The 22,398-nt window shown below is 46.5% G+C and overlaps 2 protein-coding genes across 2 annotated transcripts; both read right to left on the reverse strand.

The window, feature by feature from the left end:
• Window positions 1–3,615: 3,615 nt before the first annotated feature.
• LOC136508588 (DNA replication licensing factor MCM7-like) lies at window positions 3,616–10,125 on the reverse strand. Its single transcript, XM_066503299.1, has 15 exons — window positions 9,687–10,125; window positions 9,494–9,561; window positions 9,334–9,393; window positions 8,990–9,219; window positions 8,290–8,467; window positions 6,739–6,861; window positions 6,530–6,619; window positions 6,140–6,282; window positions 5,884–6,061; window positions 5,593–5,784; window positions 5,075–5,247; window positions 4,784–4,987; window positions 4,435–4,600; window positions 4,134–4,355; window positions 3,616–4,030 (listed from the first exon to the last, which is right to left on the reverse strand). Exons 1-15 carry the CDS (start codon window positions 10,090–10,092, stop codon window positions 3,926–3,928), a joined length of 2,538 nt encoding a protein of 845 aa, XP_066359396.1. The 5' UTR covers window positions 10,093–10,125; the 3' UTR covers window positions 3,616–3,925.
• A 2,941-nt stretch (window positions 10,126–13,066) lies between these two features.
• LOC136507589 (uncharacterized) lies at window positions 13,067–14,820 on the reverse strand. The gene is made up of 2 exons (XM_066502262.1): window positions 14,023–14,820; window positions 13,067–13,147 (listed from the first exon to the last, which is right to left on the reverse strand). The coding sequence occupies exons 1-2, from the start codon at window positions 14,818–14,820 to the stop codon at window positions 13,067–13,069; spliced, it is 879 nt and encodes a 292-aa protein (XP_066358359.1).
• Window positions 14,821–22,398: the final 7,578 nt, after the last annotated feature.

Consider the following 22,398-nt stretch of genomic DNA (forward strand, 5'->3'; position numbering starts at 1 on the left):
AGAGGCTCGAGCTCATGCACGGGGACTTGTGTGGCCCGGTGACACCGGCCACACCGGGAGGACGACGCTACTTCCTGCTGCTCGTCGACGACCTCTCCCGCTACATGTGGGTGATGGTCCTCGGCAGCAAGGGAGAGGCTGCGGACGCCATCAGACGCGCGCAGGCTGCTGCGGAGGCGGAGTGCGGCCGCAAGCTGCGCGTGCTGCGCACCGACAACGGCGACGAATTCACGGCGGCTGAATTCGCGTCGTACTACGCTGACGAGGGCATTCAGCGCCACTACTCCGCGCCGTACAGCCCGCAGCAGAACGGCATCGTCGAGCGGCGCAACCAGACGGTTGTGGGGATGGCTCGGGCCCTCCTCAAGCAGAGGGGGATGCCGGCTGTCTTCTGGGGAGAGGCGGTGGTGACGGCTGTCTACATCCTCAACCGCTCGCCTACCAAGGCGCTCGACGGCAGGACGCCGTATGAGGCTTGGCATGGGCGCAAGCCGGCGGTCTCCCACTTGCGGGTCTTCGGCTGCCTCGCGTTCGCCAAGGAGCTTGGCCACATCAGCAAGCTCGACGACAGGAGCACTCCGGGAGTGTTCATCGGCTACGCGGAGGGCTCGAAGGCCTACCGCATCCTCGACCCGAAGACACAGCGTGTGCGCACGGCGCGCGACGTTGTGTTCGACGAAGGGCGAGGATGGGTGTGGGACAAGGCAGTGGACGACGGCTCGGCTCTGACGTACGACGACTTCACTATCGAGTACGTCCACTTCGAGGGAGCTGGGGGAGTAGGCAGTTCTTCTTCGGCGAGCGTGTCTACCCCAGTCTCCGAGCCTCCACCGACCCCGGCACCTGCTACTCCGATAGCACCACGCTCTCCAGCCAGGACCTCGGCTGCGATGAGCTCTTCGCCGGCTCCACCACAGCCGGCAACGCCACGCACTCCAGCACCGACAGGCACCACTCCGGGCACGTCTACTCCACCACCAGCTCGTGTCGAGCACGGCCTGGTTGAGCTCGCTACTCCGCTCTCTCACGACGAGGAGCGTGTCGACGCGTACCACGACGGCGAGCCGTTGCGGTACCGTACGGTAGAGAACCTTCTCGGCGACCAGCCGGTGCCGGGACCGGTGCCTCACGACCTGGAGGCGCAGTTGCACCTTGCGTGTGACGACGGCGAGCCTCGGTCGTTTGCAGAGGCCGAGAGACACGCGGCATGGCGCGCCGCGATGCAGTTGGAGATGGATGAGGTTGAGAAGAACCGCACCTGGGAGCTTGCTGACCTTCCTCGTGGTCACCACGCGATCACCCTTAAGTGGGTGTACAAGTTGAAGAGGGATGAAGCCGGCGCCATCGTCAAGCACAAGGCTCGCTTGGTGGCACGAGGCTTCGTGCAGCAGGAGGGGGTCGACTTCGACGACGCCTTTGCGGGCACGGATGGAGTCCGTGCGACTCCTCCTTGCGCTAGCTGCCCAGGAGGGCTGGCGTGTTCATCACATGGACGTCAAGTTGGCGTTCCTTAACGGCGACTTGAAGGTGGAGGTCTACGTGCACCAGCCGCCGGGATTTGCGATCCCCGGCAAGGAGGGCAAGGTGCTCTGCCTGCGCAAGGCCCTCTATGGCTTGCGGCAGGCACCGAGGGCGTGGAATGCCAAGCTGGATTCCACGCTAAAGGGGATGGGTTTCGAGCAAAGCCCGCACGAGGCGGCCATCTACCGACGGGGCAATGGAGGTAATGCCCTGCTGGTGGGTGTCTACGTCGACGACTTGGTGATCACCGGCACTAAGGACACGGAGGTGGCGGCATTCAAGGAAGAGATGAAGGCCACCTTCCAGATGAGTGACCTGGGGCCTCTCTCCTTCTACCTGGGAATCGAGGTACACCAGGATGACTCTGGGATCACGCTTCGATAGACCGCCTACGCCAAGCGCGTCGTTGAGCTAGCTGGGCTCACCGACTGCAACCCAGCTCTCACTCCGATGGAGGAGAGGCTGAAGCTAAGCCGCGACAGCACGACGGAGGAGGTGGACGCTACGCAGTACCGGCGTCTTGTGGGGAGCCTTCGCTACCTCGCCCACACACGGCCGGACTTGGCATTCTCCGTCGGCTACGTTAGTCGGTTCATGCAGCGATCGACGACGGAGCACCAGCAGGCTGTGAAGAGGATCATCCGCTACGTTGCGGGGACTCTCGACCACGGCCTCTACTACCCGAGGTGCCCTGGGGCGGCACACTTCGTCGGGTACAGCGACAGCGACCACGCCGGCGACATCGACACCAGCAAGAGCACGAGCGGGATCCTCTTCTTCCTCGGCAAGTGCCTTGTTAGCTGGCAGTCGGTCAAGCAGCAGGTGGTGGCCCTGTCCAGCTGCGAGGCCGAGTACATAGCGGCCTCCACCGCTTCGACTCAGGCGCTCTGGTTTGCTCGACTGCTTGGTGATCTCCTCGACAGAGACACTAGAGCGGTGGAGCTCAGGGTGGACAGCAAGTCCGCTCTGGCCCTGGCAAAGAACCCCGTGTTCCACGAACGCAGCAAGCACATCCGGGTGAGGTACCACTTCATCCGAGGCTGTTTGGAGGAAGGGAGCATCAAGGCGAGCTACATCAACACCAAGGACCAGCTTGCGGACCTGCTCACCAAGCCCCTTGGGAGGATCAAGTTCCTTGAGCTCTGCTCCAGGACCGGGATGGTTCAACTCTCCCACAAGACGACGCACAAGATTTAGGGGGAGAATGATGGATAAGTCTCATGTGTGGCTGGTCTTTGTGGGGCTATGATGCTCACATGGTCATGGTCCTTGTGGCTATTTTTCTGTTTTTAGGACAGCATCTTAGTTAGGACAGCATATTAGCATCTTAGACTAGCATCTTGGCATATGCTTGGCTGGCTAGCAACCTATAAATATGTAACCCCAACCCCTCAGGTTGGTATGGCATTTGTGTGAGCTTGTGTGAGAAATAGACAAGAAAATTGCCCCAACTCCTAGTGTCATCCTCTCTCGATGAGAGTAAGAATTCTCCTACTACCAAGAGTGAGAATTCAGCGACTAACAACTGCTATAGTATATTTCTGTTTTCAAGAAAGCAGCTGCAGTTGAGTTTCTTCTGAATATAGGATAAATTGGTTGACTAATTCCTCGAAAGTTTTGTGGTATGTTTAACTTGTAATCATTCAAGAGTTATGTTAGATGCTTCTTGATTTTGCAATATTTTAGCAATTTTCCAATGGTACCTTGGTCTGAGTTGGATGGTAACCATTTATTTTCTTGTTTAGTTTTGAGGGATGGAATGGGGATCCATCACAACATTCATCAAAAGCACTTGTTTAGTGTAAACATGAATGTTGACTCAAGTCATCCCACCAAAATTTCCAGAAAGACCCTTACATGGTTCATCTATTCCACGATGACTTCGAACCAAAAACACCAATAGCAGCCAAAGAGTTTTGTCCCCACTAAAAAATCCATCCTTTTTTTTGCAGAAATAATCCCTTGTCCTTGGTAACCAAAAGCATAAAACCTTACCAGTAAATTTGATAAACCTTACGAGATTGTGGTGTGCTAGTTGCCTCTTGATGCCAAAACAATGGCATAAATGCACTGATACAACTATATCAGTAGCAATAAGGAAACACGGCAGGGCATCCACTTTAGTATCAACTGTCAAGTGTCACAAGGAAATAGCCAGAAAAACAAGCTACTCATAAGTCAGACAAGAATGGCTCTACTAGTACAATTGAGATAGGCTTCTGCTCAGCATTACATCATTGACATCATGAAATGGGCTGTTGTTCACTATCACTAGAACTTTTAAATCTTTAGGCTTCAGTCGACGTGTTCCTCCCTCCAGTCACGAATCATGAAGCTACAAACTCTTGATGTTCCATTCCTTGGCTCATGATCAAATGTTAGGTGATCGGTATCGGCTTCTGCATCAGGCATCGATGAAGTGGATGTCAAAGGTGCTTGGATGGATCTGCCACACATTCAGGGAAGCGTATTCCTCCAAGCACTCCTTCAATTGAGCCTCGCTGTATCCCTGTGATACACAGACATTTTAGCACCAGCCAATTTTTCAGCAATCAGGCCATACTAATTTGTGCACCTGTACCAGTATGTGTATGTAGAAGTAGAAACTGTACCTTTCTGGAGATCAAGTTAAGAGCATGAGCATATCTCACATCCATGCTGCTCGTCCTAGCAGCTTCGTCTCTCAGGATAGAATATATGTCAGATATTGCATCAAGGCCAGACCGTTGGCGGTCATCTGAGTATAACGAGTACTTGGACATTTGCATCAGTCGCAGTGCTTCGTCGACATCACTCTGAGCCACAGTTTCTGAAAACCTAAGTCTTGCCAAGGCCTGAAATAGGCAAGCAGCATCATGTTTAAAGAGATATTTTCATATGGTATTGTGAAGGGAAAACAGTTAAGTTACTTACAATAGAAATACGGAGTATGCTCAAAAGTGTCCTGATAGTTGTGTAGGAGGTTGGTGCATTTGACTTTGCCTCCTCTTGGCGGATGCTGGAATATGCAGTTGCAATGTATTCCTCGAGCTCTCTAGGAACAGAAGGAATGACTCTTCTAGCAGCAGATATGTATGCTCTGTGGACAGATAAAGATTATAGACTAGCAAGTATTAGATAATGCAAAGATACTACACAATGATTTTATCTGTATTTCAGGTTCTATAGTTTCTGGAACTTCCAATTAAAATATGAGCAATTCAACTATGAAATTGAAATTAAGTGAACATGAGCACTGCCACTCGAGGAATAGTGTCCTTGCCTGAGTACAGATGGCTCAAGTGGTGTGAACCCCAGCGCTGGTGATTCAAGATTTTGATGCACATGAACAACGTGTCTTGCCATTTCAAGATCAGTTTCCATGTCTGCACGATCCAGGATCAACCAAAGGAGGTCGAAACGAGACAGAAGTGCTGGAGGTAGATTTATATTTTCTGCTGGAGTCCTCCTCATATCGTACCTTCCCCTGAATAGTTAAAGGCAATTACCATTGTCAACTGATGAAATTTTCTTTTTATCCCGTGGAGAAAAGTATATTCATATCAAAACTTACCATGCTGGATTTGCAGCAGCCAGAATTGCAGTTCTCGCATTAAGAGAGGTGGTGATGCCAGCCTTGGCAATGCTAACTGTTTGCTGCTCCATTACCTCATGAATCGCTGTCCTGTCTGACTCTTCCATCTTGTCAAACTCATCTATAGCACAAATGCCCATATCTGCCAGTACCTGGAACCCAAGATTTTGTGCTATGAGATTAATTATTAGCAAGATTGCATGCCTGTGATTTGGACCAAATGAACCCTTTTTGGGGGGTGCTAGCACAGTTTGTAGTGCTAAAGAGACAGCTCGAAACAAGAATGAAATTGAAGATTTACCAGTAATATAAGTACGAAATCTCAACTGTTGAAAGATTTAAAAAAGAAAAAACTACATATTTTCTCAATAGCTGTAGTCAGGATTGGAGTAAAGTTCATATACATACTTGTGAAAAGCACACACGTATACACCTATAGTTCAGTAGAAAAGAGAGATACAGTAAAAGATGCCATCATAAGGTGGTGTTGGTCTTACCAGTGCTCCACCCTCGAGGACAAACTCATTTGTTACTGGATCTTTCTGGACGGCAGCGGTAAGACCAACACCACTGCTCCCACGTCCAGTGGTGTACACTCCTCTTGGTGCAACATTGATAATATGCTTCAGAAGTTGACTCTTTGCAACACCAGGATCTCCCATCATGCATATATGCAGGTCTCCTCTGATCTGTACATTTACATTTCAGTCAATATTGAGATGTGAACAGTTGGACAGAACAAAGCCTCATGGAAATGACATCATACTGATTCCTAGCAGCATTCGTACCTTCATACCATCTGCAAGCTTCCGATGGGGTGCACCAACAAGTAGTAACAGCAGTGCTTTTTTGACATCTTCATGGCCAAATATTTCAGGTGCCAAGGACCTTGCCAACTTACTGTAGATATCACCATCCTCAGCCAATCGGTCAATTTGTTCCTGTTCATCACCTTTTAGTTCATACCTGCAACAGTTTTGCAATCGCTATCAGACAGCTGCAGAAGATAAATGGATTGCTCAGCATGAAACCTAGATGACTTACTCCTCATATTTTTTCTTGAAATGGGTGACAGACATTGCTTCCAAGTAAGTATCAGCAACTAATCCTGCACGCATCGCTCTAAACCCGTAGTATGGCATAGGGAGAAAAATGCCCGACATCTCAACCACATCTCCAGGTGCAACCTGCTCATGATAGCATTTAGTACTTGGTTACATTACAGAGTATCTTTAGTGAGTTCTTAATTCTCATGAGAGCATTTAGCTAGTGAATTGAATAAACGAAAAGCATAAATCTAAAAGCAACTTCCTTTCGAAGCTAAACTGTAGAGTACATTGATACACAAATGGTGATAACAACAGGAAAGTAGAACCTGCAAAGCAACTCAAAGGAAACTGCTCAAAGTGCAAGAAAGCTACTATTTTGCTTTACCTTTCTAGTCAGCTCTCCTCTTAGATGAACAGTCAGAGAACGAGGAATGTGGCCTTTTGGTACATGTTCTGCTAACTCTTGAAGCTTCACCTGCAAGACAGCGTAGTTGTTATATGGAAGTGGAATCCAAAATATGATGAAACTTTGGCTGGTCCTTTCAATGAAGAAAGATAGTCCTGCTTGACCAGATTGTGAAGAAAGGTTAACACCTCCTGAAATTTCAAAAACTTTGATGCACGCAGTTGAAGGATTAGATTCCCCTTTGCTTTGTTCAGCTTGCATCGTTGAGATGGACATTCAATGAGGGGCATAAACACTCTAGCAGTCACTTCCTGCCAAATTCAAAACAAATAGAACTTAGACCAGAGACAAAATTCTAAGTATGCAACTGAGTATAGACAAACTCCGCCTATGTTGTCTCAACATAGCAGGTCCCAAGCCCTGGTAAAGGAGGAGGGTTGTGATAGGCGTGGCGAGCCAGTGTTAAATCTTGCCATTCTAATGGAGATGAAACCTGAAAGAAAACTGTTGGGGCGTAACCCTCTTAGCGACGCGCCATATCCGAACCCGGGTATGGTGTTAAATGGGCAAGGGTAGGGTCGGCACCCCCTTGGTGACGCGCCGTGTCGCGATCTAGGCATGGTGTCAAGTGAGCAAGTATCGGGCCGTCGCTTCCTTAGTGGCACGCTACATTGGCGCCCGAGTGTAGTGAAAAATGGGCAAGGGTCTTCACATCTGACTAAAACTGAGTATATGAGATGTGACTTCGGCACTACTACTCGGGAGGAGGAAGATATTAGTTTGGAAGGTCAAGTAGTGCCTAGGAAGGATACCTTTCGATATTTAGGATCAATGCTACAGAGAGACGGGAATATTGATGAAGATGTTAGCCATAGAATCAAAGCAGGGTGGATGAAGTGGTGCCAAGCATCTAATCCTATGTGACAAAAGGGTACCACAGAAGCTAAAAGGCAAGTTTTATAGGACGGCGATTAGACCTGCTATGTTGTATGGTGCAAAATGTTGGCCTACGAAAAGACGACATGTTCAACAAATAAGTGTCGCGGAAATGCATATGTTGCGTTGGATTTGCGGTCATACAAGAAGGGATCGAGTTCAGAACGATGATATACGTGATAGATTAGGGGTAGCACCAATTGAAGAAAAGTTTGTCCAACACCGGTTGAGATGGTGTGGACATGTCCAACGGAGACCTCTAGAGGCACCGGTGCGTAGTGAAATCCTAAGCCAGGATAGTAACACGAAGAGAGGTAGAGGAAGACCGAAGTTGACTTGGGTAGAGGCAATAAAAGAAGACTTGAAAGGATGGAATATACCCAAAAACTTAGCCTTAAATAGGAGTGCTTGGAAAACAGCTATTCACGTGCCTGAACCTTGATTGCTTCTGCTGGGTTTCAACTCTAGCCTACCCCAACTTGTTTGGGACTTAAAAGCTTTGTTGTTGTTGTTGTTGCAACTGAGTATAGACAGAAGTGCATTTAGCCACGTCTTTCAGTATATATCCTACACTGCTCTATGATCATTTTGTTACGAGTAAAGGGAGACTGAACTGGATGATACTATTGAGGCCTAATGGGGACTATATATAGAGTACATGAGATGAGGGACACAGGAGAGAAACCCTAGACTAGGAGATTACACTAATACCCTTGACTAATATACCTTAACACATTTATCATACAATGTCGATATATAGAGCCAAATTATTAAAAGAGGAAGCCTAAAATGAGATCAAGTACCTGGTATATCTCAAATCCACATTCTTCACATGTATAAACAGCAACCTGCATCAAGGGCTTCACATCCGAGCAGCGAGTAACAATCCCAGATATTTTCACAAGCTGCCCAATGTTGGATGCCTTTACTTGCCTAATGGTGAGCGGAGTCGCTTTTGAGAATGTCTTGATGTAAACCTCACTGCAATGCCAAAATAAGATCAGTTTTAGATAAACATCAACAGAGCTCGATAATTGGTTAGACACGAAAATTATTGGAGTGCAGTTCCAGTTGGAGGGGCAGATAGTGTTGGCAAGAATGTGAGACACAAATGTTCATATCTGGCAGAAATATTATATGGTAGTATAACAGTAATCCAATATCCTTATATCCACAAAAGTGCAAGCTTGCAGGATATTTTATATTCCCTCGAGTCATCTGAGGCTAATGTTCCTAACATGTTCTATCTTTTTTTTTTTAACGAACTAACATGTTCTATCAAACCAGATGAAATGGTTAGATTTACAGAAAAATCAGAGGAAGAAAAGCTAGTTTAAATTGTGAAGTAACAAGCAGTAATATGCTTTATGTTCTTCATAACATGCAGTGCAATACTCTCTCAATTCCATTGGAGCATAACCACAGGCTCATCTATTTTGTTTAACCAATTTATTGGAATCAGTTCACCATTCACCACGACAAATTTAGGACAAAGCCACTTACAAAAACCGTTTGATCTCTGGTGGCATTCTCTGCAGCGGGTCCGTGCCGTCCGCGCCGCCGTCGGCCCCCTCATCCACACGCTGCGTCATGAGGATGTCCCTGTCCTCGTCGACGGTGTACGCCTCTGTGGGCTCCGGCATGATCTCGTCCATGGCCTCCGCGAAGACGCCGATGTAGCGCCGCGCGTTCTCAGTGACACGCTGCAAGAACTCCTCGTCGATATCCTTATACTGCACACCAGAAACAACATTTTGCACCCAAAATCACATGTTTGCGTCCGCAAAGTTGGTAAAAGGGGGGCAAAAGAAAAGGAACTGAATGTTGTGGTGGTGAGGAGTTGGTACATGGAACATGTCATCCAGCTCGATCTGGACCGCGCGTATCTTCCTGTTCGCGACATCTTGCTGCAACCAGACAGAGAGAAATCAGCGTGAAATTGCGAGGAAAAAAAAACAGATCTGGAAAGGGCAACCCTAGAACACACGGGGAAGAGATCATGGTTACCAGGATGGTCAGGTATTTGGGCTCGCCGTGAGGACCGGCGAAGTTGGACAGGAAGTCCTTGGCGAGCGCTGCAGGCACAAAAATCGAACACCAAGAACCGACGCGCCGTCAGAGAATGTTCTGGAACCTTGCAGGGGCAAACGAAGAAACGGTTCGAGGAGGTTCCGGAGGATGTCGCCACAGCAAGACGTACCTTTGTCTGCAGCGAAGTCGGGGTTCTTCATCCCGGCGGCTGTGATTGGAACGGCGGTGGCGGCGGCGAGGAGGTGGTGGGAGGCGGAGAAGAGCGGGGGCGCGGCTGTGGGGAGGCGGCAAAATGGTCGGGGGAACGGCGGGAAGAGGGGAATAAGAGGAGGGTTTTTGGCGGGAAGGCAGAGGGCGGCGTGGCGGGAAGAGCAGGTTGGCCCTGGACCTCGAGTGGGCTGAGATGTTGTGGGCTTGGGCTTATTAGAGAGCACGAGTGGGCTGATACATTGTGGGCCGTAATCGGGCCGCTCTGCGCTGCGTGGTTGGTGACCGATGTGCCTGCCCGCGAGATATTTTTGGCGCTCTTTTGGTTTATTTTTCCTGTGGCGATTTTTGATTTCTACCATATTCATACCTTTTAAAGAAAAAAGAGAGATTTATTAATTGTCACCAGTCTTTTTTTGTTTTTGAGCACAACCTGGCCTTTCATTAACAGATGTAAGCTCCACACAATCGCGAGCTACTAAATTGTTTACAAAATCTGGGAGGGGATCATCCCACACCAAGGATTGACCCGGGTCCCATCTCAAAGCGACCTTAGCAGTCTCGTGCGCAGAGGAGTTAGAGGAACGTGGCGAAGCTAAGACTTTATTACAAAGAAAATGATCAGCTAGTAGCTCACGGATACTTCGGAAAAAGACTCCTTCCTGCCATATCCCTGGCCTGTGACGTGATCGCTTCCCACAGTTGGCTGCAATCCGTTTCTAACTCAATCCAGGAGATGCCTGCCCGCTGCGCTGACTCCAACGCAAACAAGCATGCCATCGATTCAGCTGTGAGACTTTTGGTTACAATTGTGAGCAATAATCTGCCCACACAAACCGACGATTTCAATAGTTGCTCGATCTTATGAGCCACATAGTTGCACTCTATCTCCTTCTTCTCCTTCTCCTTGCAGACATTCTTCTGCAAACTTGCATCCTGTTCGCTGCAGCTTAAAGCGGTTGTCGTTGTCGCTGCCGCTCCTCAATTATGTTGTCATGTACCTTTGAGGTTCTTGCAGCTGTAGCCGCTGCGTTGTAAGCTACAGAGAATAGAGCCTTGAGGTCATGAGGTGCGATGTTCTTCAATCACAGCACATCAACATGTTTGCAACTGAACTGCAATAATCTGTCTCAAGGATCATTGGGTTGCTAGATCATTCTGCCGCCACATGGAGAATGCCATCTAGCACTTCAATTTCTTCTGCATACACACCCTTTCGGATTAGTTTGGATCTATCATTTTCCATTCAATTTCTTCAGAATACACTCCCTTTCTGATTAGTTTGGATCTATCATTTTCCATAGGGATTGGAGGGGATTGAGAGGAGTATATGAGAATGAGTGTATCAAAGTAGCCCTCTGTGTTGCTGGCTGGGAAGAGAGCACGTACTATGGTTCATATCCTCACCGTACTACTCTCTCTGTCTTAAATAAATGGATTCCTAATAAGTTTATAACAGATTAGTATGATGAGAAAAGATCATACTACCCTTCATTCATCGGAGTAGATGCAATCTGATCGGTTATTTTCAAGTTGCATGCTATTATATCATTTACTACACACACTCAGGGGGTCCCCAACGGGAGGCTCCCGATTTCTTACGTGGAGCTGAGAGAACGGAAATCTCAATCGCCAGCGACGAGTTCGGCGCTAGTCTCGCACACTTTCTCGCAGAACGTCGGGTCTCTGTTTACTTGTCCCCATGTCACAGCTAATGAGTTTTGTTTCTTTCTTTATTACGCTCCATGCCATCTCAGTCAGCGATTTGACCGGGCTGTTGCAGACGCCCTTAGGGGCTGCGTTGGTGAAAAAGAGGGAAATAGGAAGGGGTGTTGTAAATGCTAACAGAGTCCAAGCGAAATAAATGGGCCGAACCTATTGATTTGTAGACAAATTCTTAGGTTAGGAATCTACTTATTCAGAGACAGGGGAGTACAACTTCATATGACCATTGAAAAATACTAACATTTATTCCTTTAGGCACGTATAGCAAGGAACTAAAATTTTCATTAAAAGCAGTTGCGGGTCCATTTGTCATCAAATAGGCATAGAACCATGGACTACATTCTGTTGGGATGAGCCTACATCCGGTTTTTTTTAAAGTTGTAGTGCAGTTTTATTGAACGGGTGCTGCATAATATAAAAAAATCGGAGATATGTGGAATTAACTCAACAAATTGAGAGTTCAAAAATTCATGTGCCAAAAAAAACGTGTCACACAATTTAGAGGCACATGATTTGTTTTAGATTTTTTTTAAAAAAAATAGTTACCACGTAGAGGGTAGAGGGTATATATCAAAATTTCCAACTGCTTTACGGTTTGTTCATGAGAAATAACAGCAAATAACATTGTTAAAATGCTGCACTATTAAAATTATTTCCTCGTATCTTTAAAGGTGGAGAATAGTATAAAGTGCTAAGATAATGAGGAATTTGTTTTTTTATGAAGAGATATTTTAAGATGATAAATGACTTCCGAAAGAAAGGATAAACATCATGAGAATTCATCGTCATTAATACGAATAATAACAACTTCCATTGGATTATCAAAGAATATCCATGCAAGTGTTCTTGCAATTGGGGTTGATGCTGATGCAGAATCATTTTCCCCCAAATGATACATACACAAACACTTAGACCTAATTTGGATCCAAGGGGAGGCAAACCCAGGGATACAAAGCCCTACTAGAGAATTAAGTTATTTATTCATTCCCATGGATTGTTGGCCGTGAGAAAGTCTGGGATCCCAAGGTAATTTGAGTTTCCAAACTAGCCCTAATATATACACATGCATATTTACCTCTATGAATAATTGAGATATGGCAAATCTTGAAACTGACGAAATCATAGGTGTCCCAATGTGGATGGATAGGTTGCCTACCACTTAATGAATATCGTTGTTTCTTCCTCGAACAATTCTAGAAAAAAATTGCAAAAACATATAACAAGTTTAAGACTTAAACATAAATAGATATGTTCCACCATGAGAAACTTAGCGGTTCGTAGAGCATAGTCATTCATAGGTTTAAGCTATCTGCAACCGGCGGCTACTACAACTTGAAGATGGTACTTTGTTCCTGTAGAGTCTGTATATTTTCCGCAAAGAACTTTACTATCCTTATCCTCCCCAAAAATATCTATTTTTCACGGTGCCTTTGTCAACTTGGTTTCTTGGATTATCCATCCAGGAATTGAACAGAATCATGGAGGTTTAGTTGGTGTGTTTTGTCAACACAAAAAGAGAAGAAAAAAGAAGCGTAAACCCTGGGATGCAGCCACACATGGGTGCATGCACTTGGAAGGCCACCATCGCCATCAAACGCCGCTGGACGACCAAATTTCCTAAACCATGAGCCCCCACCTCTGCAAGAACCGGTGGCACACTGCTAGGCTGCTAGGTACAGTTTGTTTCCATTTCTCTTCCTGAATAATGTACATAGATATGTTACCACCACTCTCAGTAGGCACTGAGACTATAAACCGAGCCGAGAGGCACGCATATAAGAGGATGTCGGGATACAAAGACTAATTGCTAGCTAACTAAAAATTAGTTAAAATTAGTTATAGTGCATTTAAACAGGAGGGCTAATAAGTGGGTTAATTTGTTGGCCAGATCTTCAACGGTTGTATGTCACCTTGCTAGCCAATCTTAGCTAGTTTGAGCTAGTTGTTAACCCAACTAGTAACTATCTCTAGCTCGATCATCCAAACAAGCCATAATTCATGTTGATGGCAAATAATTCTGGGTGGAAACCAGTTGGTATCAGGTCGACAATCAATGGAATATAAACTAGTCATTAAAATCAGCTCAACACATCAAACATGGCAAGAACAAACGGCATGAATATAAACTAATGAGTTAAATGCACCAGAGGTCCATTAACTTGTGAGGAGGTTTCGGTTAGGTCAATCAACTTCCAAAGTGGTTTTTTGGATCCATAAACTTTGTACGCCATATCATCTAGGCCCATACCTCTCCACGTTGGCTTCTCGTGCTGGCGTGGCATGATGTCCGTGGCCATGCAGGCCAGCCGCAGCCCCGCGGGCGCGCGAGCAGAAGCCGGTGGACGGCGCCGCGCCACCCCACTTTGGAAGCTTGTATCTCTCCAACCAGGCCGAATTAGACTTTGGCACTTTAAGCAAAGTTGGAGATCTCGCGTAGCTCTACAACATTTGTTACTACCTCTTGTGCCAAAACTAAACGGATTCGGAGTTAAGAGGGGACAAAGATTGATGTTTCTGTGTATTTTTGCGGTAGTATTGGTTAGGATTGAGAAACGAATTGCGTCGTGGCCGACCACAGGTAGGAGAGCGACGCCGCGTGGCTCCTCTGTGTTGCCCTCGCTTGCGGCCTGCTCCAAGAAAGCCCTGGCCACCAGCGTCTCAGGGTGGCAGTCGCCGTAGGCTACCTCTAGGAGGCCAATCGCCGACAGGCAGTGGTCCTCGGCGATGGCGCGCTCTCCGGCCCTCAGCATAATCCTTGCCCGCATCACGAGGAGCTCCGCCCTCGCTTGGGCGAGCTCCCTGTATACCTTCGGGTCGATCGCCACGTACTTGCGATCGTTAATCCGGCGAGGCGCGCCGATGTACAAGTCCTCGGCCTGGAGGATGACGTCGGTGGCTTCCCGGAGTAGCTCGAGCGCGGCGCCATACGCAGAGTACCCAGTCACGCAGCGTGCGGCGAGCGGTAGCGCGGAGCGCGTGATGAACCGCGCGAGCTCCGACGGCGGCAGCTCCACTGACACGTCAGGCGCCTCGAACCTGAACAGAGACAGGCACGCCGCCCACGTGTGGTCGTCGGCGTGTTGCGCCGCGCCCCCACCCTGCTCGGCGATGGTCTCCACGACGGCACGGGCGACTCGGCCAGAGCCGATCTTGCGGCCGAAGGTTCGGAACACACCGTGCACAGAGACACACCTGGCCCGCGTGCTCCGCCGGGCGATCCCAAGGCGCAGCAGCATTGCCAGCGCGTTCTGCTCGACGCGGCCGGTTTCCAGTGGCGCGCGCGGCGAGGTGCAGCATCGCCGGAGCTCGTGCGTCAAGCGCTTCCACGGCGTCTTCCCGGCCGCGCACGCGCAGGCGGCGTGTATCAACATCGCCGTCAGGATCGGCACCGGCGCGAATAAGCTGCTGGCCTCAAGCAGCCTCTCGGCTACCTTGCCAAGCCCGGCGGGTGTCTCCTAGCGTAGCAGCGTGAAGCACGCGTCCAGGAGCTGGACGAGGCCTGGGTTGTCACGCACCGCGGCGTCGTCCTTGGGTGACCACGTCGGCGCCCGGTGCGGCTCGTCCCTCATCATCTCCCGGAGCTCGGCTGGGCTAACGGCGATCTCGGACAGTATGGAGCCGACGAGGGCGAGGCCTAGAGGCACGCTGCACACCTTCGCTTGGATGTCCGTAAGTACAGCCAAGTCCTCATCTCTAAACATGTGCGCGCCCTTCATGAGATGCATCGATGTTTCCTAGCTCGAAGACCCTCACCCCCTGCAGGCTGGGGAGCCGCGTCGTGATGATGACATGCGTGCGCCCGCCGCCACGGGGCAGGAGCTCCTTAATGGCCCGGCCATCCCACCAGTCGGGTGAGCTCCTTGTTGATCTTCTCAATAGCGACTCCCTCGATCCCATGGAGGCTTCTGGCCCGCTCTGTCGTCGTCGTCTGCAATACATTGTCGCCGACAGCGATGCCCAAGTGATCTGCGAGCTTGAGGTAGCTCTGGCGCAGGTACCTTGCCTCGCCGTGAACCCAGAGGACCTTTTTGTACTCGTGGGCGTGCCTGTGTGCAAACTCAAGCACAAGCTCCGTCTTCCCGGCGCCGGACGCGGCAGAGATGTAGACCACGCCATGTAGAAACGACGCCCCGGTGATGGAACCGTCCAGAGGCATCGGCCTCTTCCCAGCGACCTTGTCATGAGCAGGAGCGTCGCTGCACAGCATGGCCTCCACGTCGAGCAGCTCCCTCTCGCGTCCAACGAAGCTAGTGTTCCAGGGGAACGGGATCTCCGCGTCCGCCGTGGCACGCCACGCCCGGACGGCCGGGACCACCGCCAGTCTGCCAAGCCGCGCATCGAGGATCTGGAGCACGTCAAGGACGCGGTCCCGGAGGTCACCAAGGCGCACGCGGCGTCGCTCTCCTGGCTGTGGTCGGCCACGACGCCATTCGTTTCTCAATCCTGAAGGAAGTAACCAATACTACCGCAAAAATACACGGAAACATCAATCTTTGTCCCCTCTTAACTCCGAATCCGTTTAGTTTTGCCACAAGAGGTAGTAACAAATGTTGTAGAGCTACGCGAGATCTCCAACTTTGCTTAAAGTGCCAAAGTCTAATGCGGTCTGGTTGGAGAGATACAAGCTTCCAAAGTAGGGTGGCGCGACGCCGTCCACCGGCTTCTGCTCGCGCGCCCGTGGGGCTGCTGCTGGCCTGCATGGCCACGACATCATGCCACGTCAGCATGAGAAGCCAACGTAGAGAGGTATGGACCTAGGTGATACGACGTACAAAGTTTATGGACCCAAAAAGCCACTTTGAAAGTTGATGGACCTAACCGAAATCTCCTCACAAGTTAATGGACCTCTGGTGCATTTAACTCTAAACTAATCATTCAAGATTTTTGTGATCATCTGCAGTTTGGAACCTTCGTTAGTGCTTCCAATGCACAGTTGGGAGCTTTTTCTCGAGTTGGACCTAACCTAAAAACGTGCAGCCTGTTCGCTTGTTGGTTTCAGCCAGGGCTTATCAGTCAGCCAACAATGTTTTTCTCTCACAACAAACCAGCACCAGCCGAGCTTATCAGCCCAGAAACCAACCAGCGAACAGGCTCGTGGTCGGAAAGGAGGAAATAAAGATTAGCAAATCGGTGCAGGGCAACATGCTAAAGTGGCCACTGGATTGAAGCACGTTTATGGTGCTCTTTTGAGGGGCAGGTCATGGCCCGCTTGACTTTCTTAAGTTTCTTTTCATTGTAGCTGCTTTCATCTTCTCCTCTTAGTCCCATCCTCTGTCTGTCCTCTCTAATTAACTAGGAGAAGTGGAGAACCACTGAATGAGGCATGCCTTTTTGGTAGGACATTATTCTATCTCTCTCGGTCTGATCTACTATATTAGGCTGCCACAAGTTTGCTGGTAGCCTAATAATAAATAAAAGGATCACCACAGTTTAGGACTAAAAAAAACTGGACTCATGGTGTTGTTTTTGTTAGTGCATATACATGTGCTTCTGTGTTTGGTTCAACAAATTTGTGTTATGAATTGACTTGACGTTGTCATTTAAAACCCTGTGTTAGGTTTCCCTCTTGCAATTGCCTGCAGGTGACCAGAAGAAACCCACTTTGAAAGAAAAAACATTGTGGGGACTTAGCGCCTAAGTGGCTGCTTAAGAAAGCTCCTTTTGCACCATAGAAAGAGAAGATCCACACATGTTCTTCTTTTTCTTTTCTTTTTTACTTTAAAATAGAGTAATGGATGCACTGTAATGAAATTAATAAGTCAAAAAACATGTACTAGCAAAAGGAGCAAAGCGTGGCACTCCCTGCTAACCGAGAAATTTCCAAATTCACAATGTGTTGACAAACATCTCAATAACTTAATTTGTATTGGATAAACATCTTGAGACCAAGTATTGGTATATGCTTAAATTATGGGCCCATATGCATGCAGCAATAGGAAAGATGTGTGCTATAAAGCAGGATTTTAGACAATGTACGTACTCCCATCGTTTTCTGGTTGAGGAAGATAAAAGAACGGCAGCTAATTGTTGAACTTTTGATTCCAACAGAATCGGGTGCTCAGCTTGATATACTCCTTATTATATGTAATTTATTTCTCTTTTCTGCTTTACCTTTGTTTGTTTTAGACATTTTTCTTCCTTTTCGTTCTTATCCTTTCAAATATGGCACTGGTTGGGTTGACTGATATAGCCGCCATACAAAGCATTCAAAGTTCAAGCGGCTAATAGATTTAGAGTGGAGAGCATATTCCTCTTGTCTTGATGGACTTAACTATTCCTTTTGTCTTTATTCATTATGGAGTGTGCAACTAGAACATATGTTGTGAAGTCTTCTAATGGTCAGGCTTTCTCCTAAGTTTATGGTAGAGCCATGGAAAATTTGTTAAGGTTTTGATTTCACCTCTGCACAGGGAAAAATCAATATAGTGAAAAAAAACAAGGTCGGTCTTTGGAGGTCCTTTGGCAAGGGTAAGTGGTTGAGAAAGAACCAACTTCCTTGGAAGCTTCTCAACATTAACAAAGACATAGGATTCGCGGAGGTGAATTCAAATTTCAATAAACAAATAGTGTGCCTTTTTTGCTTGTTGGTGTGTTCATGTCGTGCAAGTTGACTTTTGGAAGATGTATCCTGATCTACTTATTTTTGTTTTTTGTTGTTGTAGGTTTTGCGAGGAGTCAACTCACTACATATCCAATAGCAAGTGGAATCAATTAAATAGGTGTAATTCCTCTCAATTTGTGTTACTCTCTTTACTTAGTGCCGAGACCTTCATCCAATGTTTTCAGATTGGCCTAATCAGACCTTCGGTCAAATATTCCACTACAAGTTCTATAAATCTCTAGAATGCATATTCACCCCCCTCTCCCCACCCCATGTTTTAGGCGACATCTTGATTCTTTCATATACATTTTGATCGACTGCTTTAAGAACTTGGAAGGTAAAGATGTCCATTTGGTTGACATTTTGGTCCTGATGGGTGTACCATTCTACATTATTAACTCCTTGAAACATATCCTTTGAGTACTTTGTTTGACATATGAAGGTGTCGTCCTTGAGTTGCTTGATTTGAAAATCAAGAAATAACTTCAACTCTTCACTGGATCAATGATTTAATGTTAAATCAAATTCAATCAGTGATAAACCACCGGATCATATCATTCAGTCATTCTAGAAGGTTTACTCTTCATCCTCACATCACTAGATGGTTTGGTGAGTCTGACTTCTAGCCACTAGATATATGGTGACACTATAGACACCTATATGAGTCGGTGATCCTTGTATATTTATTGTGAATTTGGTTAGTTTGTCTTGTGATTGTTTCTTAGTTCTAACTCTTCCCATTCTACCACTTTGAGTTTTGTACTAGTGAATAATTATGCTACAAAAATCGGTTTAAAGATGTGACAAAAATGGAATGAATATATATTGTCTCTAAGTAAGCATCTGAATCTCTTTTTTCTAGGGTTTCGATGCTGTATAATAAACATTTTAAGGTGGATTGGTGTTAGTGTATGGGTATCATATATGGGGCCATGCTTGCAACAATGGAAAAGGTGTGTTGTATAGTGAGTTTAGACAATAAGACAACACACTCAAGTATTTGAATATATTGAGGAAGAGAAATGGATCTATCGAGGAAGAGAAAAGAATACAGAGCCTAGCTCAGATGGTTTGGTTCCTTGCAGTGAAACATGTCCTCTCTGATTTAAGTCCCCAATTGACTTGACGTGGATGTATGCATTTTTCTGGATTTATTTTTGGATTTAACGGTGTTCTTCTTTCAGTGGTAGTTGACGACGTGCTCATCGCCTATGGTGATTTTGTCAATCTCAAGATCTGCATGTGCATATATGAGTGTCTATACATGTATTATGATTCGCAAAAAAAATGAAAAATGTAACACCCTAAAATTTGCATAATTTTGAAATAGGTGAATTTGATTTAATTAGGCATTTTGTGAGCATTTAAATTTAGAAAAATGATAACTTATTTAAAATTTAAAATCAAATATAAGGCTTAGCAATATTTTTGTGCATTCATGCCATTGCATTTTGTTTATTGTGATGAGTGGTTTGATCCAAAATTCAAATTTATTTAAAATGTTTTTAAAAATGGATTTGAAAATAGAATTCAGAAATAAAAGAAAAGAAAATTAGAAAATAAAAGCATTTAAAAAGTTGTAAAAATTTATTTGTGAAAGCTTACCAAAATTGCTCATTTTTTATTTGAATTGAAAAGTATATTTGAAATAATATTTAAATTTTGTTTTGGTTCAAGGTTAAAATGAATTCAAAACCTATTTGAAAAAGTATTAGGAAAAACAATTTGGAAAAAGAAAAGAGCAAGCCCTTCCCCTTCTGGCCCACGGCCTGCTCTAGCCCGGCCTCTCTCCTTCCCCTCGGCCCACTTCCCCAGCTGGCCTGCCAGGCCTGCTCTCTCCTCCTTCCCCTCACTCCCCAGCGTGGGTCGAGCCGGCCCAAGCACTCCCTTCCTCTCTCTCACTCGCGCCCGAAGGCCCAAGCTGAGACCGCAGCCCAATTTCGCTCGCTGAGTGGCATAAGCCGCGCGCTCCTTCCCTTCTCCCTTTGACAGCTTGGCCTCTCTCCTGCTTACGCTAACAGCCTAGGCCCGCATGTCAGCTCCGTCTCCCACCTTGGCTCGTGTTCAACGCGGACTCCGCGGTGTCCATGTCCGCCTCCATCACGCCCCCTCTCGGTAACGTCCACCCTACGCTGCCCGGTCCTTAAATAGCGAGCCTCCGCTCCCGTGCCGTCCCCCACCAAGCCATGGAGCAAGCCGTAGCGCTGCCTATGCCCTAGCGTCGCCCATCCGATTCCGCCGAGAAAGCTCTACGCCGTCGTGCCAACTAGCCGCTCCATCATCCCTGTAAATATCTTCTCGAGCTTCTAGTCGAGTTTGTGAACCCGCAGAACCCCTTAACTCCCTCTGTCTCGCTCTATTTTGGTCTCCGTCGCTTCGCCATCGCTCCACCGTCGCTCCGCCGCCGCCATTGCTCATCACCAGCAGTCACTGCTCGCGCTTAGGTGTTGTAGATGGCCGTGTTGAGTTCGTCGTGGCCCAATCTATCTCCCAGAGCCAACCCTGAGTCCAATTTAGCTCCATAGCGCTTTTCCCCAATTTCTCCGACGAGAAATCGCGTTGGCGAAATCACCAACGCCCAGTCCTTGTTCTGGCCGATTTTTCCCCAATCCCCTTTCTCTAGCAAAGTTAAGAAAGAAAAAAATGGACAAGTGTCCGAGATATCTAAAACAATGGGTACTTAGATGCCCACCTGGAAAAAAGAAAAGAAAAAAGAAGAGATAAATAAAATAGCCCCTGTTCTCTAGCAAATGTTTTCAAGTTTCCAAAGAGAGATAAGTTTTTAAGGAGCAAAGTAGAATTAGGTTAGACACCATATATATTCACTATACATCCACACACATGCACATCTTGATTTGATTATATGACTCAGCTCTCTTTGGATCCGTTGTTTGACTTTACAATATATGCATTGCAAGTATGCTCTCTTTGGATCTGTTATTTGACTTTACAAGATTGTTTTGATATAAGGATTTACTCTGAACTGGAAACTCATGGGTAGCATATGCTTGATCTAAGTCTAGGTAATTGACGGATATGATATGAGAAGGTCTGAGCTACTGTTTATCATGTTCCAAGTGGCACTAAAGTTCTAGAGATTTACTTTTTGAAAAACATAAAAATGCTACATGATGAATTCCTGTATGACAAAGCTTGAATTCCTACCAGAGCCATACATGTTATTTAGGCTAAAAAAACTTCCACATATATGCTGCTTGTAATTGCATTGAGTTTTGTCCAGCTTTGTTGACCCTTATGAGAGGTTTGTCATGCTGTTAAAATCAAGATCATGTACACACCACCCAAATATGCACTACTCCTACACTGGGGGTAGGCGCAAAAACATGCCTTCCATCTAGATCCACCCAAAAAATGTTCTACTCCTACACTGGAAGTAAACACAAAAACATGCTTAATAGGTTTTTCATCCACCAAATAAATACTCCAAGTTCTTGTTGCTATCTCTCAAAAGTTTCTGTTGTAGAAAAGAGGCATGGGCTATGCAAAAGTTATTCATATAAAAATAAAGAAAAAAAGTTAAGAAAGAAAAAAAATGGACAAGTGTCCGAGATATCTAAAACAATGGGTACTTAGATGCCCGCCTGGAAAAAAGAAAAGAAAAAAGAAGAGAGAAATAAAATAGCCCCTGTTCTCTAGCAAATGTTTTCAAGTTTCTAAAGAGAGATAAGTTTTTAAGGAGCAAAGTAGAATTAGGTTAGCCACCATATATATCCACTATACATCCACACACATGCACATCTTGATTTGATTGTATGACTCAGCTCTCTTTGGATCCGTTGTTTGACTTTACAATATATGCATTGCAAGTATGCTCTAGTTTTGTCCCTACCTATGAACTCCACATAAGCCTTAGTGGTAGGAAGAAAAAGGCATAACATCTTTATTGCCTTGATGAGGATCCACAAATACCACATATATTAAGAGACTTGAGAGTGTCATACAATGGAATCTCTGAGTTTTATTTTGAAAACTTATAAAAAAAAACTCTAGAATAATGGTGGAACAAAGAACTCGAGACATAGTGCTTGACTTGATCATTATGTCTTTCAATTGCTCAAGACCCAAGTGAAGGCTAAGAAGCCCCATGGTTGAAGGTAATATGGGTAAGTTTGAAAGTCAGAACAGTTTATTTTAATCTAGAGGAGAATTCTTGATTGAACGCCTGTGTACTTTTGAGGCGTGAAAGTATTGTAGCAACTCCTGATCCATTGCTAAGTTTGGCATTGCTCAGGGACGAGCAAAGGTTAAGCTCGGGGGAGTTTGTTGACGGTAGTTATCATCCATCATGAACCATCAATGTAACATGAATAAATGAGTAAAAATGATC

The sequence above is a fragment of the Miscanthus floridulus genome, chromosome 15 (genome assembly GCF_019320115.1).
Source record: "Miscanthus floridulus cultivar M001 chromosome 15, ASM1932011v1, whole genome shotgun sequence".
Classification (NCBI taxonomy): Eukaryota; Viridiplantae; Streptophyta; class Magnoliopsida; order Poales; family Poaceae; genus Miscanthus; species Miscanthus floridulus.